Genomic DNA, 15,135 nt, shown 5'->3' with positions numbered 1-15,135 from the left:
CTCCCTTCAGCTCGTCTATGAAAGACTCCCTTCAGCTCGTCTATGAAAGACTCCCTTCAGCTCATCTATAAAATACTCCCTTCACCTCGTCTATAAAAGACTCCCTTCAGTTCGTCTACGAAAGACTCCCTCAGTTCGTCTGTGAAATACCCTTTCAACTCCTCAAGATTTAACAATTTTCCAGATCATTCAATATTATTGAATAAGTTTTTTCTAAACCTCAAATGTAATTGCATTTTGTACATTGTTTTTATATTTCTAATTAACAACCACTTAAGTAATGACATACATACACACTTACAACCGAAAACCAATTAATTAATTTCTATTTGTTTCTTTGCAGATTTTTGCTGTTTCTTCAAAAAAAGCATAAATTTTTTGTTCCAATCCAATTGTTTTCATTATTTTATGGTAAGTTCAACATCGTCATCATCATATTAAGCACCACCACCATTAATAGTGGTATTGTTATTATATTTTTGAATTAATTGTCTACATGAGTGATTGCTGCATATTTCGATTTTTTTCTTATTTTGTTTTCTTCAATATTCAATTACGACTTTTCAATTCAATGTCAGGTTTTTTATGTGTAATTGTATCACACGTTCAACAAGAGCAAAAACACAACAATAACAATATCGAAGACTCTTAAAGTAAAGCAGGCCAAACATAATTTGGCTAAACTAAAAAAAAAAATAGATCTCCCAACACGATTTAATTTCATGTTTTCGATATTTATTTTGGTCATATCGTCACATTAATAGAGCTTAATGACATTTTGCATAATAGATAGTGTCAATCATTCCGACAGTCATTCAGTCAGTCATCCATTCCGTCACTCATTCACAAATTCACGCATTTGTTCACTTCTACGATCTATCAATCGATTGACACTTCAAGTCTTGATTTAATTGAAATATTTCAAGACCTCTAGTCTTATGCACCGCTCTTTTTTGGAGGGGTAATCATACCACCGATTGTGAAATACGATTTACCACCACACGCATTTGATTCGTTGTCAATCACATTCAAATATTTAGGCAATACAACAATTGTTCGCTTGTTCGTTCGATCGATCGACGGTTCGGGTAATGTAATCCTATTAACCTTGAATTCTTTGTAAAACGCACTGCATGATTTTGTGATTTGTCAATGCTGCAAAATGTGTTTCGGCTTTGTTTTAAATTACAAGCTGGCCGTGACCAAAACTGTCCATGATACCATTTCTTTGTTTTGGTCGGAGGTTGGGCGTAACAAAAGAACGAATAAAACAAAACAAAAAGTATTATGAATTTGGAATAAATCCAAAAATTTTAATTAGATACTGAAAATAATTAACATACATTGAAGACTGATTCAAATTGAAATGACCAGAGTCTATACACCTCGAAAAACCTTCTTATTTCTCTGACCTATCATTCGAATATAACATACACATTGGGTTTAACCTCGTCTATAAAAATGACCTCCGCTCAGTCTATAAAGACATCCTGCTGCATAATAACTTATTTTATCTTACCTTCCTGCTGCTCTATAAAAATTCTCTATACAGTACATAAAAACTTCCTAATTTACCTTCAAACTCACTCCAGACTCCCTCACGCTCAACTTACTTATGAAATATTATAGATGACTGTCTGCCTTTTAGATATAAATATCCTGCCCTTCGGCTAGTTTATAAAAACAACACTCATCTTTTCAATTTGAATATATAAAAACTTTCCTCAACTCGTCTAAATAAACTCCCATCAGTTCGACTATAAGAACTCTTCTAGATATAGAGCCTTAAATTTTTCTAAAAATACTAATTTCACCTAGTTCAATAAAGAAGCCCTGCAGTTCTTCTATAACGAACTCAGATCGTATTTTATGTTTTCCCAGTAGTTTCCTCGGTTATAAAGACTCCCGGGTCTTCCACCTGTATTTCGTCTATGAAGGGTTCCCTGGGGGGCTACTCTGTATTGCGATGCGTGAGAAAAATTGTAACGCATCGCGTAATTGGTACTCTCTAATTCGCTTTCGTATCTCCTTTCGCATATACTTTACGCAAATGTAGCATCACCGCACTCTGTAATACGAAAACGCATGTCAATCTCGTTCGTTAAGCGCTAATATCTTGCGTTAACAAAATAGCAAACGTAAAGGAAGAGAAACATATAAGTAAGCTCCAAGGCAAAAAAAAGTCACAGTTACAGGCTCAGCAACGTCAGTTACTATCTTCAGTAGATTTTATGGGGCAACACAGTGATTTGGCAAAGGGACAGTTGCAGAGTTCAAATGCGAAACAACGCGCCAACAATTTGTGGACAAAACTGTCTGATGACCTCAATTCAAATTGACCTCCTGTAAAAGATGTCGGTGGTTGGAAAAAGTAATATATTATTTTTTTTATATAAAACGTGAAACTATGTGTGCATATTTATAGGTTGGTGTTGATAACCACCTTGTCCAAGCAATTTCAAAGCAGCGGCCTCTTTTATTGGAGTTGGAATTGTTGTGGATCTATTTGAAACGACGAGCGTTTAAAAAATACATAAACGAATCTTTATTGAGACATTTTATATAAATCTATAAAAATTAAATATTTGAAAACATTTGTCACATAATTCGTACTTATATTTTCATACCCGTGGTCACTTAAGGAGAGTATATTTGATAGATCTCATAAAATTCTTTTTTTTAATTCGTTCATCATTTTTGTTTAAAAAAACACTCGTACTACAAAAAAATATGTTTTCATTTACAATTTTTTGACGTTTCCTTTTGTCATTCTTCCTTATTGTTTACTTTGTGGCGACAGTGTTGCCCTATTTTCAATTTAGTTTGCGAATGCGTTTGCGTGAACGTTACAGAGTACCAAATTGTACTCTTAACGCCTTCAGCTCGTCTATAAAAGACTTCCTTTAGCTCGTCCATAGAAAACTCCCTTCAGCCCTTATGTGAAAGACTCCGAACCCTTCATGGCACCAATAAAAAACTTCTTCAGCTCGTCTATAAAAACTATCTGCCTTCCAGCTCCCCCAAAAAAAGATACCTTGCTCTTCAGCTCGTCTATAGAAGACTCAGGTCTTTACCTTTTCCTGTCATTATCTTTTCTGTAGACTTTCATGGCATTTTCCCCCTCCAATTCGTCTATAGACGACTCCCTTTAGCTTTTTGAAGCACTCCTTCTGATCATCCTGACAATACTCCCTATAATCGTCTATAAAAAATTTACCTGCCTATCAGCTTGTCTATGAAAGACACCCTGCCTTCCAGCTCGTCTATAGAAGATTCGCAGCGCTCTATCTAAACTATAGAAGACTTCCTGGCCCTTTTCTCCCCTGTAGAAGACTTATTTCCCTTCAGCTCTTTTATGAACCACTCCCTGACATCAATTTCTTCTATAAAGACTTTCCGTCTTTTATCTTCTGGCCTTCATATAGTATGTAAGGACTCGTAGATCCCCTTGTCTATTAAGACTCCCAGATCTGTAGATTTTCCATAAATACTGCCTTCAGCTTATCTATTAGGCATATTGTCCTTCAGTGTGTCTGTTATTGAACCCTTGTCTATAAAGACCCACAGGCATGCAGATTTTCTATAAATAATATAAATACTCCTTCTAGCTCTTCTATTAGACGTCCTGGGCTTAAGCTCGTCTGTTCGACGCAGTTAAATTCGCCTCCCTGCTTCAGGGAGGTTTAAAAATACTTCCTTCTTGTCTATAAAAGATTCCTCACCTTTCAGCTAATCCAAATTATGGCGGCCTTATAACTGTCCATAATTTCTGTTATTAAAACATTCTGGACTAAATTTCCTCTATGATGACTCCTAGTTTGCACCCTTTTCTATAAAGAATCCCTGCCCACCATCATCTCGTCTATAAAGACTCCCTGTGATCAAGCTTGCCTGTAGAGTCTACCTGTTCTTCACCTAGTCTATAAATACTTTTTTCTGCACGTCTATTTAGTCTGCTTTCGGTCGCCTTGAGATACTCAATCTCGACTATAGAGACTCCTGCTTGTCTATAAAGACTCTTTTGAGAGTCTGGATACTCGTCTTGAGATTTTCATGCAGTCTTCATGAAGACTCATTGTTCTTCATCTTTCCTATAAAGGATATATTTTTAAAGACTTTCTGGACTCCATGTCGCCCATACATACTGCCGTAGTATCATACTTCCCTTATGTAGTCTTGAGATCCTCAATTTCGACTACGAAGGCTCCCTGGCCTCCATCTTAACAGTAAGTACTATTTTCAGTACATCTATTTAGACTCCCCTCAGATCGTCTTGAGATTTCCATGAAGTGTTATATGAAGACTCCTTCATTTCCATCTTTGCTATAAAGGATTTCTGTCCTCCATCTCGCCTATGAAGACTCCCTGGACTCCCACCTATAAATACTCCTGACTTCCATCTTGCCTATAAAAACTAACTATGCTCCATCTCGTTCAAAAAGACTGCCCTGTAGCACGTCGTCTTGAGGTTTCCATGAAGTATTCTATGATGATTCCTTTATCCCAATCTTTCCTACAAAGAATTTCTACCTTCAATCTCGTCTATTGGGACAACCTGGACTCAATTTCGCCTATAACGACTCCCTGGCCTCCAACTTGTCTATAAATACCCTTTTCAGCACATATTTTTAGACTTCCCTCAGGCCCTCTTAAGATTTCCATGAGGTCATCTATGACGATTCTTTGGCCTGCATCTTTTCTATAAAGGATTTCTGTCATCCATCTCGTCTAAAACGACTCTCTGGCTTCCAGCTCTTCTATTCAAACTTCAATCAGCTCATCTTGCAATTTCTCTCGGCTTCGATACACAATTTTTGTTTGTGCACTTGTTTTCCCATTCACACTGGTCAATGTACACTTAAGCGTCTAATATGGCATGCAAACAAACAGAAATTACTGTCCTGGCTATTCAAACACTGGACAATAATTACGATTACAACTTAATGATCAAAACGCCAACAAATCCACCAAGTGGTTTACTGCAACCCATAAACAAAGAGGACGCAAAAAATCCGAAGCGAAGACAAAAAACTTAATAATCTGATATCAAAAACCAGGCAAAGCCCCCGATGCCAACAGCCCCCTTTTTCACAATGGACGATTACTTTCATTTTCATTTGAAGGCCAACCACATGAAAACTCATACCAAAACGACTTGATCGCAACAACAAAAGAGAAAGATCCAGCTCAGGTGTATTGTTTGTGGGAGAGTGAAAGAGAAAGCCAACGTAATGAGAGATGCAAAAAAGGCACAATATTTGGAAACTAAATAAAATTACATGGCTTGAAGCTGTTTTTAACGGATATGCCAGACTTTATTGTTCAGATTGCAAAAAAAAATATATATATAATACTGCGGCATAAACTTGATTTCAATTTCATGGAATAGTATGTGGCCGACAATAAGCGGCATGGCTTGACCATATAGCTTAAGAGTCACTGAAACGCCTAAAAAGTTGCATGGAAATGAAAGCAAATATTTGTTCATAAATCACTTGTAACACTTGACGACGGTGGTGACTCGTAATGTTGTCAAGTTTACAGCAATCAGGCGTTATGGCTTTTACAGTTTATGGCCACATTGGAATGTGTTATAAGCCCTTGGAGGTAAAAAAAAATTTGGGCACAAAGATATTTTTGTGAGTTTACAAAAACAAAAAAAATTAATTAAAACAGGGCTAATATGGACATGTGTCGTTTGTAAATACTCGCTCTTACTCCGATATTATTCTTATGAAGTTTTCATAATTTTGGTCTTCTTTAAAAGTTCCTTTCTGGGAGTCTATAAAGGCAGTATTTGGTCCACGTACAAAATATGAATCAATTTTTTTTCATTTTCATAGGCTCTCTCCATCTTCTTTCCTTTCTGTCCCCTTCATGTCATAATGTGTCACATTAAAATGCAATTACAGTAGTATTACGTATTTAATTTTTCCTTTCACTTTTCTAATGTTCGTCCACCAAAAAACGCCCTATTAAAATAGTTTATGTTCATTGTTTTCAAATGGTCAAGATGACAGTAACAATGCTCTTCATTATTGCAGTAACCATGACATTAATGGTAGTGACGATAATGATGCTACTGCCCTTAGCAGTGGTCGTATACTGCTTCTTACATCTTCATCTTTATGGTCAATGTCTTTAACGTCAATTTTTTTATTAAGATCATGTTATGACATTTGAGTAATCATTTTTGCAGCAAGTGAAAGTATAGCAAATTGCACACCGACACCGACACACACACACATACACACATACACACACATGAGAGATTTATAGGCTATTGAAAAAATCTAATTATAAAAGTTATAGCCTTTTAATAAAAAAAAAGTTAAGGTAGATTTTAATTTTTCCAGACACCAATAACAAAAAATTTTAAGGCACTTTCTCACCTCTCCGATATTATTGGAAATATAATACGGTATTGGGGGTTCCTTTCTCTCCAATGATTTATCGCAGCATATAAACAACAACATACAATTCAATATGGCCTTGAACTCTTTCTGTGGCTTTTGATTATGTGAAAGCCTGTAACAATAAATTTCTCTACACCTGGTTTAAATTACCAACAGGTGGAACTGCATTATGTTTTCTTTCACACAGTGATATAAAAACAAAGGGAATGGGAAAAATATAACGAAAGAAGGGCGTTCGGGAAGTAGTATTTTAAGACTAGTGATGGGTGTATTTCTGAGACAAGTTGTAGGAATTTGGGAGTCTTCTATAGACGAGCTGAAGTAGGGTGTCTTTCATAGTCGATCTGAAGCAGGGAGTTTTTCATAGAGGAACTGAAACAAGTATCTTGAAGAGTTATATGTCAGTACCTGCCAAAAGGCCTACCTCACAATGGCTGAGCCACAGGCGGAAAACCGCCCACCAGCGCACCAGCACCGAAGCACAGTACCAATTGGAGAGCATGCAGAAAGCATACTCTCCCCCTTGGTGAGGGGCGAAACCACAACCCCTGCGAAGCTCCCCAGGGGACCACACCAACTGTCAGGCTGGATCGACAGATCCAGGGGCACCTGACACCCGCGGTACGGAAAACCTCCGCTCAGGCTCGAGGCCGAAGCCTCTCCCAGTTTGACGCACGTCCGGGCTGGTATCCCAAAACAACAATAAGCAACGGCGATAACCGCAAGTGGCAAGGAAAAACCTGGCCACAAGCAGTGACACAAATCACAAACAATTAACATGCTGTCCTCACGGACTGCACAGGCAACAGGAGCTTAAACAGGAAGACTTCTATTGACGAGCTGAATCATGGATTTTTTTCATAGACGATAAGAAGCCGGGAGATTTTCTTAGACGAGTTGAAGTAGCCAGTCTTTCAACGTCGAGATATAGAAAACGTGGGGTCTTTCATAGGAGAGCTTTAGCAGGGAGTTTTTATGGACGTGCTGAAGTAGCGGGTCTTTCACAGACGAACTGAAACATGGATATTTCATAGGTAAGCTAAAGCAGGGCGTCTTTCATAGGCGAGCTTTAATAGACGAGCTGTAGAGTATTTTATAGTTGCGTTGGAGCTGGCAGTCTTTCATATGATATCTGAAGCAGGGAGTCTGTCTTAGATGAACTGAATCGGGGAGTCTTCAATAGAGGAACTATATCAGGGAGTCTTTCATAGACGAACTGAATCAATAAGTCTTTCATAGACGAGCTGAAGCTGGGAGTATTCTATTGAGGAACTAAGGCAAGAAGTCTTCGAGCTGAAGCAGGAAGTCTTTCATAGAGGAGCTGAAGCTATGAGTCTTTACAGACGAGCTGAAGCTGGTATTATTTTATAAACGTACTGAAGGGAGTACTCTATAGAGGAGCTGCAGGGAGTCTATAAACGAACGGAAATAAGCCTTTATAGACGAGTTAAAGCAGGGGAATCGGAATTAAAGTTTAATAAAAATTTAAGGGAGTCTTTAAATTTTTCTTTTATAGCGAGTTGAAGGTCAGGGAATCTACTATAGACTTCAGCTTCAGCGTTCTGTCGAGCAGCAGAAGGAGGATTTCATTCATAGACGAGCTGAAGCAAGAAGAATTTGTAGTGAGACCTTATAGACAAGGGCTTTATAGTTTTTTTGGAAAACTAAAAACCGATGTGTCTTAGCGGTGAATCATATCAGGAAATATTATTTTAGATTAGCTGAAGTGGGAGATTCCGAATTTCCCAACCAAAGGGTTAAAATCTCCTGTGTACAATGTGGTCTGGCCGAACCTTTTTACTCGTTTTCTTTTTTTAATGTATCTCTCTTGAAAATAAAGCAGTTACTTTCGATTACATCGATCTTCTCGTTCATTGACATATTTAAATACCTCTAACATATCCTTACGCTGGTTCCATTGCTTTTAATTTTATCCAGCAGATACCTCCAGCGGTTATCAGCCAGCTACAGTCAACAAAATTCTAGTATCTGTAAGAATTGCAATGTGAGCTAAAAATATGAAGGATTCAGGTCTTGATATTTAAACTTATAATTTTTTATTTTATTTTTTAATATCTCTTTTATCTTACCCAAGCGAGAAGGTCACAATATCAGACAATAGCCAATCGATTATGAAAATTACGTTATACACACACGTATTAATTTATTACGATTGCAAGAAATTTATAATTAAATGCTCTTAACAAATTCACTTTCACGCTTTGTTAATTGAACCAATTAAAAAATAGCTCAACTGGGTGGTAATGAAAATGAAAATAAAAAATCGTGGTAATAACCCAAGGCAGACAGTTTGCATAAAAAATACACAGACACAGAAACCAAGCATAGATCACGTTATTATGAGACGCGGCACCTTGTTTTTTTTACACCTATCTAACAAATTCTATTGTTTTCTTCCAATTTCTCCTTCACAGGCTTTACAATGATGACGAGACACCTGCAATTCTTGTGTGCCACCGCTTGCATATGGCTATTTGCCGCCGCGCAACAACAACAATCTTCATTCGACAAATGGTCACGTCAGCTGGAAGCTGCCAGTCCGGCAGTATCGGATAGCTTCGATTGGGTACCTTTATCTCAGCCCGCAGATAGTTCAACAGCAACGAAGGATCGTTCTGCCAATGGACGCGTTCTAACCTATTCACAATCGTTTCCACCCAGCGCTAAATTTAGTGATTTGTCAAAACCCGCAAGTTTCGGCAATTCACCACAATCGGCTAAACCAACACCATTTGATTTCCCATTCCAATTTCAATCATTTGGCAATGCTCCTCAGACGCAGTCATTGAGACAACCAAGCCCACAGCTGAAACCACAAGATTCCACTTCTCAATCATTCTTTAAATTTGAAATGCCCTTTAATCAACAAAATGCACGTCCCGCACAATTGGCAGCTCCTGGTGTCAACACGGGTTATCAAATTTCTCACGCATTTGGAAATGGCGCCCAAGCAACATTGTTTAGTTCACCATTGTTTAATCAACAACCGGCCTTCCCACCAGAATTCCATCCCGTGCCCCAGAAACCATTCACCCAGCCATTGCAACAACCCCAGAAACCATCCTTTTTGCAACCGAATGTAATTGAAGATCCTTTGTCGTTGAAGAATTTCTTCAAAGAAAACAAACCACTGCCAACACCAGCATCCTCATTGCAGGCTGTTACACCACAAGTTTTCCCCACCAATCCCCCGGCTGAACCGTCGTTCCCCTTGAGAAATAACAATTTCAATAGTTTACCCTCGGCAGCTGGTTCTGGCCCCGCTGGACCACAAGATTCTCAGTTCTTGTATGTACCATATAATGATGTCTTTAATTTCCCTGCACCTCAGGCTCAACCCGCCGTCCAGCAACAGCAGCCACAAAATCCTTTTGAACAAAACACAAAGTTCAGTGGCAATCTACCCACCGTCAACCCATATCAAATCAATCAGTTCTATACCCCAGATCCAATTGCTCCAGCTCAACCTCAAAACAATTTGTTCGCCATAACCACAACCACCACGGCCAAGCCATTGACAACCTCCCTGAAACCTGCCAATGTGTTCCAAAGTTATGTTAATCCACAATTCACCACCCCGGCGCCAAAACCCAAACCAAAGGCCCACCAACCTGCCTTGGCTATGTTCCTTTATCGCGGCTCCTCAAGACCCACACAAACCGATGTTGTCGAATCCTTGGCCTCCTCCAAGACAATTGCTGTGATTGATGCTCCCACACAAAATACTCCAGAGATCTTTGTTGGCCCAGCTGGTATGCCCACACCCAGTGGCTTTACCAAATTCGATTTGCCCTACCTGTCGCAATTGCAAAGTGGTGGTCAGGATATCAATGACATTCCCTACTTTGTGGCTCCATTGAGTTATCGCACTCCCGGTGGCTTCCATAAGATTCTGCTACCCGAACCTCATGTTGGTTCCATTGTGGTTAATTTGGCCAAGCAAAGACCACCAACCGTTGCCACTCAGCCACAACAATCGAATGTCTACTATCAACCTCAATTGCAAGATGTTCCAGCCACTACCCAACGTCCTCAGACCACAACCCAAGCCACGGTGTTCTATCAACCCCAGTTGCAGGATGTGCAAACCTCAACACATCGTCCACGTCAACGCGTAAAGGGTAATGCCAATCGTGGTAACAAGTATAGCTATTATTTGGATCAAGATGCCATACAAGAAGTTTCATCACCTCAGATCACCCAGAAGGAACGTCCCAAAAAGAAACGTCCTCAACAGTCGAACAAGGTTGAGCAGCAAAACGGTTTCAACCAACAGCTGAGCAATCCTTATGCCCAATTTAATCCCATACCCAATCAAATTACCGGTGATGAGTATTACAAGATTACCAGCAGACCCAGTAGCACCTCGACGACCAGCACGAGCACTACCACCACTTCGACTACCTCTACAACGGCAGCTCCCCAGACCTACTTTACTTACAATACTCAAGCCCAAGTTGAATTCCCCGGTTCAAGTGGTCATTTGTATCACAATGTCAATCAACCAACTGTACAGGAAGATAAACCCACCAGACCCCCATTAGGCGCCACCACCCCTGAGGAAGAATATCGCATGAAACAATACTACAAACAACAAGATGCCATACGCAATCGTCCAAAGATTGTATCCCAAACTAATTCACCCTACGATCAGGTCCAATACACTCCCGTTAGTTTGGAATATGATGTTTCGCCCAAGACCACCACAGTTAAGCCTCGCATTACCTTCTTTAGCCCAACTGTGGGACCAGCGACTGATGAAGATTACAATACCTTGCCACCCAGGCAGCAGGCTACCACCGTGAACAACAACTTGCCAGCCAATCATCGTCCTTCATATGTGCAAAATGAAATTACCGATAGTCCTGTGGAATATGAACCTAATCCTTATCAATTGCCCTCGGAATTGCCATCGCTGACACCCAGCCTGCCAGGTTTGGTAAACAATCTTAAGGATATGAAACAACAGCAGCAACAACAACAGCAGAATGCCAATGAAGAACAAACAACCGTTACACCAAGTGTGGAGCAGGACACCACCACCAGCAGGCCCACACGTCGCCCGATACATCGCGTAAGGAAACCAACCAAGGTCAGTAATACTGTGGATAATGGTGATAACAGCGAAACAGAAACCTTTACCCGACGACCATTGAATCGTGTGCGCAGACCATTTGGCTCACGCAACACCATTGGCTCCCAAATTACCACCAATTTGGAGAATAACAACAGCAACAATGACAACAACAATAATGTAGCAACCACCAGCACTACCAGACGTCCATCGGGATCACGTAACCCCTTGGTACGCAACCCCAACCGCATACGTTATCAACCCACACCAGAGGAAAGACAAACCCTGAGAATTAAACAAAAGAAGAAGTATGGCGGATCCTCAAAGGTCGTCGAACAAACTGAAGATTTGGACTATCAACGTGATGTGTTGAAACAAAATTATCCCGTTATTAGACCATTAAATGGTCGCACACCCAGCAGTCCGACAGCAAGACCTAGCTCATACGATATCACCACCACGGAAGCTCCCACATCGGAAACTCAACAAGTTTACACCGTGACACCAAGCAATCACATTGACAATGATCAGGTCTTCCCTGCCGGCCTTTTGGAACCCATGCAAATCGCCCAACAATATAATCAATATAAGGATAATTATGGTCCAGGATATTTCCCCAATCAAGAAGATTTAAACCCCACCGAACCGGTTCGCAATGAAATTAATCCCGTTTATACAACATATCCGACAACAACACCAGCCCCGGTCACAGAACCACCAACTACAACAACGACCACCACTACTACAACAACAACTACTACTGAAGCTCCCGTGATCACAACTACAAGACGTTCACCATTCCGCAGAAATTATCCTAGGACAAGGCCAACAACGACGGAGGCTCCCACCACAACTACTCCAACACCGGAAGAGAGACCATCGGTAAGTGGAGAAAAAAAGCTTTAATAAAAGCTTTGGTAAATATTCTTCAAAAAATACAGGCCTCTGATAGGCCTTGAAAAAATATTCTTTAAAAATCCAGGCCTATAAAAACCCATGCCTCTGATAAGCCTTGAAAAGAAATTATTAAAAAAAATCTACACCTCTGCCTTGAAAAAATGTTCTTTAAAAAATCCACGCCCCTTATAGGCCTTAAAAATATTCTTTAAAAAATTCAGGCCTCTGGTAGGCTTTTCAAAAACATTTTTCAAAAAATCCAGGCCTCTGATAGTCTCCTTGAAAAAAATATTCTTTAAAAAATCCACGCCTCTGATAGGTCTTGAAAAAATATTCTCTAAAAAATCCACATCTCTGATAGTCTCCCTGAAAAATATTCTTTAAATATCCACGCATTCGATATCTAAAAATCCACGCTTCTGTTGATCCCTTAAAAATCTCTGTTTCTGTCTCTGAAAACTTTCACAATAAATCTCTTCTATTTCCAGATCCGCAATCGTTTACCTCCCCGCAAAGTAATCCGCGTACGTACCCGCACCCGTCGTCCACAACATCCAGCCTCCACATCAACATCGCCCGAAGATGAAAATCAAGCCACTGAGGAACCCAAACAAAATTATCGTAAATTGAATCGTTTCAATCAGGATCTCTATGAAAATAATGAGGTTAGTAGTCGACAACATTTTAGATTAAATTGGCTATGAAATAAAAACCTTCCGATTTCCCTTCACAGCAAACCCCCAGACGCCGTTATAAGAATAAATTTCAATTGGAGGGACAAGAGTCACAATGGTCGCCAGCTGTAAAAGTGGGTCCGACAAATAATTTTAAACCCATTCACCCCAAGATACACAACAACAATCGTCATCGTTTCGAAGATGAGCCTGAAATTGTAACCGCCGGACCAAATGGTGAGGGTCAGGATAATTATGAGGTTAAGGTATCCGCCAATTTGGCACCAACCGCAAGCAGTGGCCCACTAATGAGGGAACCAAATTTGAAGTAAGTCAAAGAGATGCCAATTTTTATGATTTCAAATAATATTTCATGGTTTGTGTTTCTAGACCCGAAAAATCCTTTGCTGAACTTCTGGAAGAAGTCATGGGAAAGGCACCTGAAGATAAAACTGTTGAAAGCACCACTGCCTCATCCTCCACCTCTACGGATGGCACCTATTTTGATGCCCAAAAGTCCACGATTGCCAATCGTCTGAATCGACGTGGTAAATGGAAGAAGACTCGTGTTGTGGCCACCTCCAGTAATACTAATGGAGAAAGTTTCGAAACGGCTGAATCTCAAAATCTAGGCTCCCAACTCTTGAATACCTTGCATACCAAGGATAAGGCCAGTGTGGACATGATTAAGGACTGGAAGACCACCACACCCATGACAACTGCTGCTGAAATCAATGCCATGTATAATTCTGACACCACCACACCCATACCCATGGGTTCCATGGAAGATGAATATGCTATGACCACCACCAAACCTGAAATGGCTACCACATTTGCACCCACCATGCCAATGAATTCCCCCGTTGAAGATATGGCTGGTATGATGACCGAAAAGTCGGTCAACAATGGCGAAGAAGAAAGTGCCACACGACGCATGGATGATGCAGCCATGGAAGAAGATTTGGAGATCCAACCCAGTCTCTTCTCGGAAGTCAAGAAACAATTACATGAACTCTTCTCGATTGAGGATACCGGAGATGATACTGCCGTGACAGCTGCCTTGGCTGCTGTGGGTAAACGCCGCCAGGAGTATACGAATATTAAGAGGCCTAAAGTTGAGACCACAACATTTGCACCACAGCCGGATTTCACAGAACCCATGACACCGGAAGATAAAATAGCCTTCCATCGAGAGCTAATGAAACATGTGGTATATGCCACATCAGCGCCGGCCAAAGAACAAGAGGAACAGACATCCGAAGCGGAAATCTGTTATAGAGGGCGCTGTATAAAATCCGATGATTTGCCAGCGAATCATAAATTAAATTAATTTGTTTTAAATTCTTTGTGTGTAATTAGGCTTAACTAGGACTTAAAAAAATATAAATTGCTACTTTCCTCCCTATCTTCAATCTCCCTCTATCTTCAATACCAAAAACATTCAATTTTCCCCCTTTTTCCCAACAATCACAACAAAGTCATACTTAAGTCCTTATGCTTCTCATCGCAACTATTTATTTTTTTCTCCCCAGCATATCTTTTACGATATATTGTAATTATTATATTTTTTAGTTTTAATTTATAACAAAAAGCAAAAAAAACAATTGAACGATTTTTTATGTAATTAATTATTTTAATTTATAGAATTCCATTCATTTTGTTCTCCCCCTTTCCCTTCATCTTCTTCTGTCTTACCTTCCACTAAAGATGATCATTGAAATAGTTTTTTGTTTCGGCCTCTTTAGTGAAAAATGTGAACGAAGTTTTATTATTTTATGGGTCTGTAACAAAACATCAACCACAAAAATCTGCAACAGTTATTGGCAAATATATTCATAAGTTTAGTATTATTTATTTTATAAGAATATTTTTTGTAATATAAAAAGAAAACAAATAATAATTAATTAAATAACGTGTACGATATACCAATAAAAAAACAACATAAACATTTAATTTTATATATGTAAACAAATTTATTGTAAATAAAGAAAAGAAAATTAAAAATAAATTATTATTTTTTATAAATTGGGGAAATTTTAAATTTACAACACCT

The 15,135-nt window shown here is 39.4% G+C and overlaps 1 protein-coding gene across 1 annotated transcript; it reads left to right on the top strand.

Annotated features, from left to right (window-relative positions):
* The first annotated feature begins 351 nt into the window (after positions 1-351).
* LOC133335585 (mucin-2) lies at positions 352-14,412 on the top strand. Its single transcript, XM_061543897.1, has 5 exons — positions 352-411; positions 8,852-12,393; positions 12,897-13,073; positions 13,142-13,410; positions 13,473-14,412. The coding sequence occupies exons 2-5, from the start codon at positions 8,860-8,862 to the stop codon at positions 14,410-14,412; spliced, it is 4,920 nt and encodes a 1,639-aa protein (XP_061399881.1). The 5' UTR covers positions 352-411; positions 8,852-8,859.
* The last annotated feature ends 723 nt before the right edge of the window (positions 14,413-15,135 follow it).

The sequence above is a fragment of the Musca vetustissima genome, unplaced genomic scaffold, assembly GCF_032173495.1.
Source record: "Musca vetustissima isolate MV318-11 ecotype Yass unplaced genomic scaffold, APGP_CSIRO_Mvet_v1 utg81502, whole genome shotgun sequence".
NCBI classification, from domain to species: Eukaryota; Metazoa; Arthropoda; class Insecta; order Diptera; family Muscidae; genus Musca; species Musca vetustissima.
Note: the sequence above shows the minus strand (reverse complement) of the source record. Positions and strands in the feature narration are given on the sequence as shown.

What these genes read in the sequence shown, in the direction of transcription:
- LOC133335585 (XM_061543897.1), top strand. Translation starts at nt 8,860, where the DNA reads ATGATGACGAGACACCTGCAATTCTTGTGTGCCACCGCTTGCATATGG. An exon ending in ATCTCTATGAAAATAATGAG is followed by an intron (nt 13,074 to 13,141) that starts GTTAGTAGTCGA and finishes TTCCCTTCACAG; the next exon opens with CAAACCCCCAGACGCCGTTA. An exon ending in ATGAGGGAACCAAATTTGAA is followed by an intron (nt 13,411 to 13,472) that starts GTAAGTCAAAGA and finishes TTGTGTTTCTAG; the next exon opens with ACCCGAAAAATCCTTTGCTG.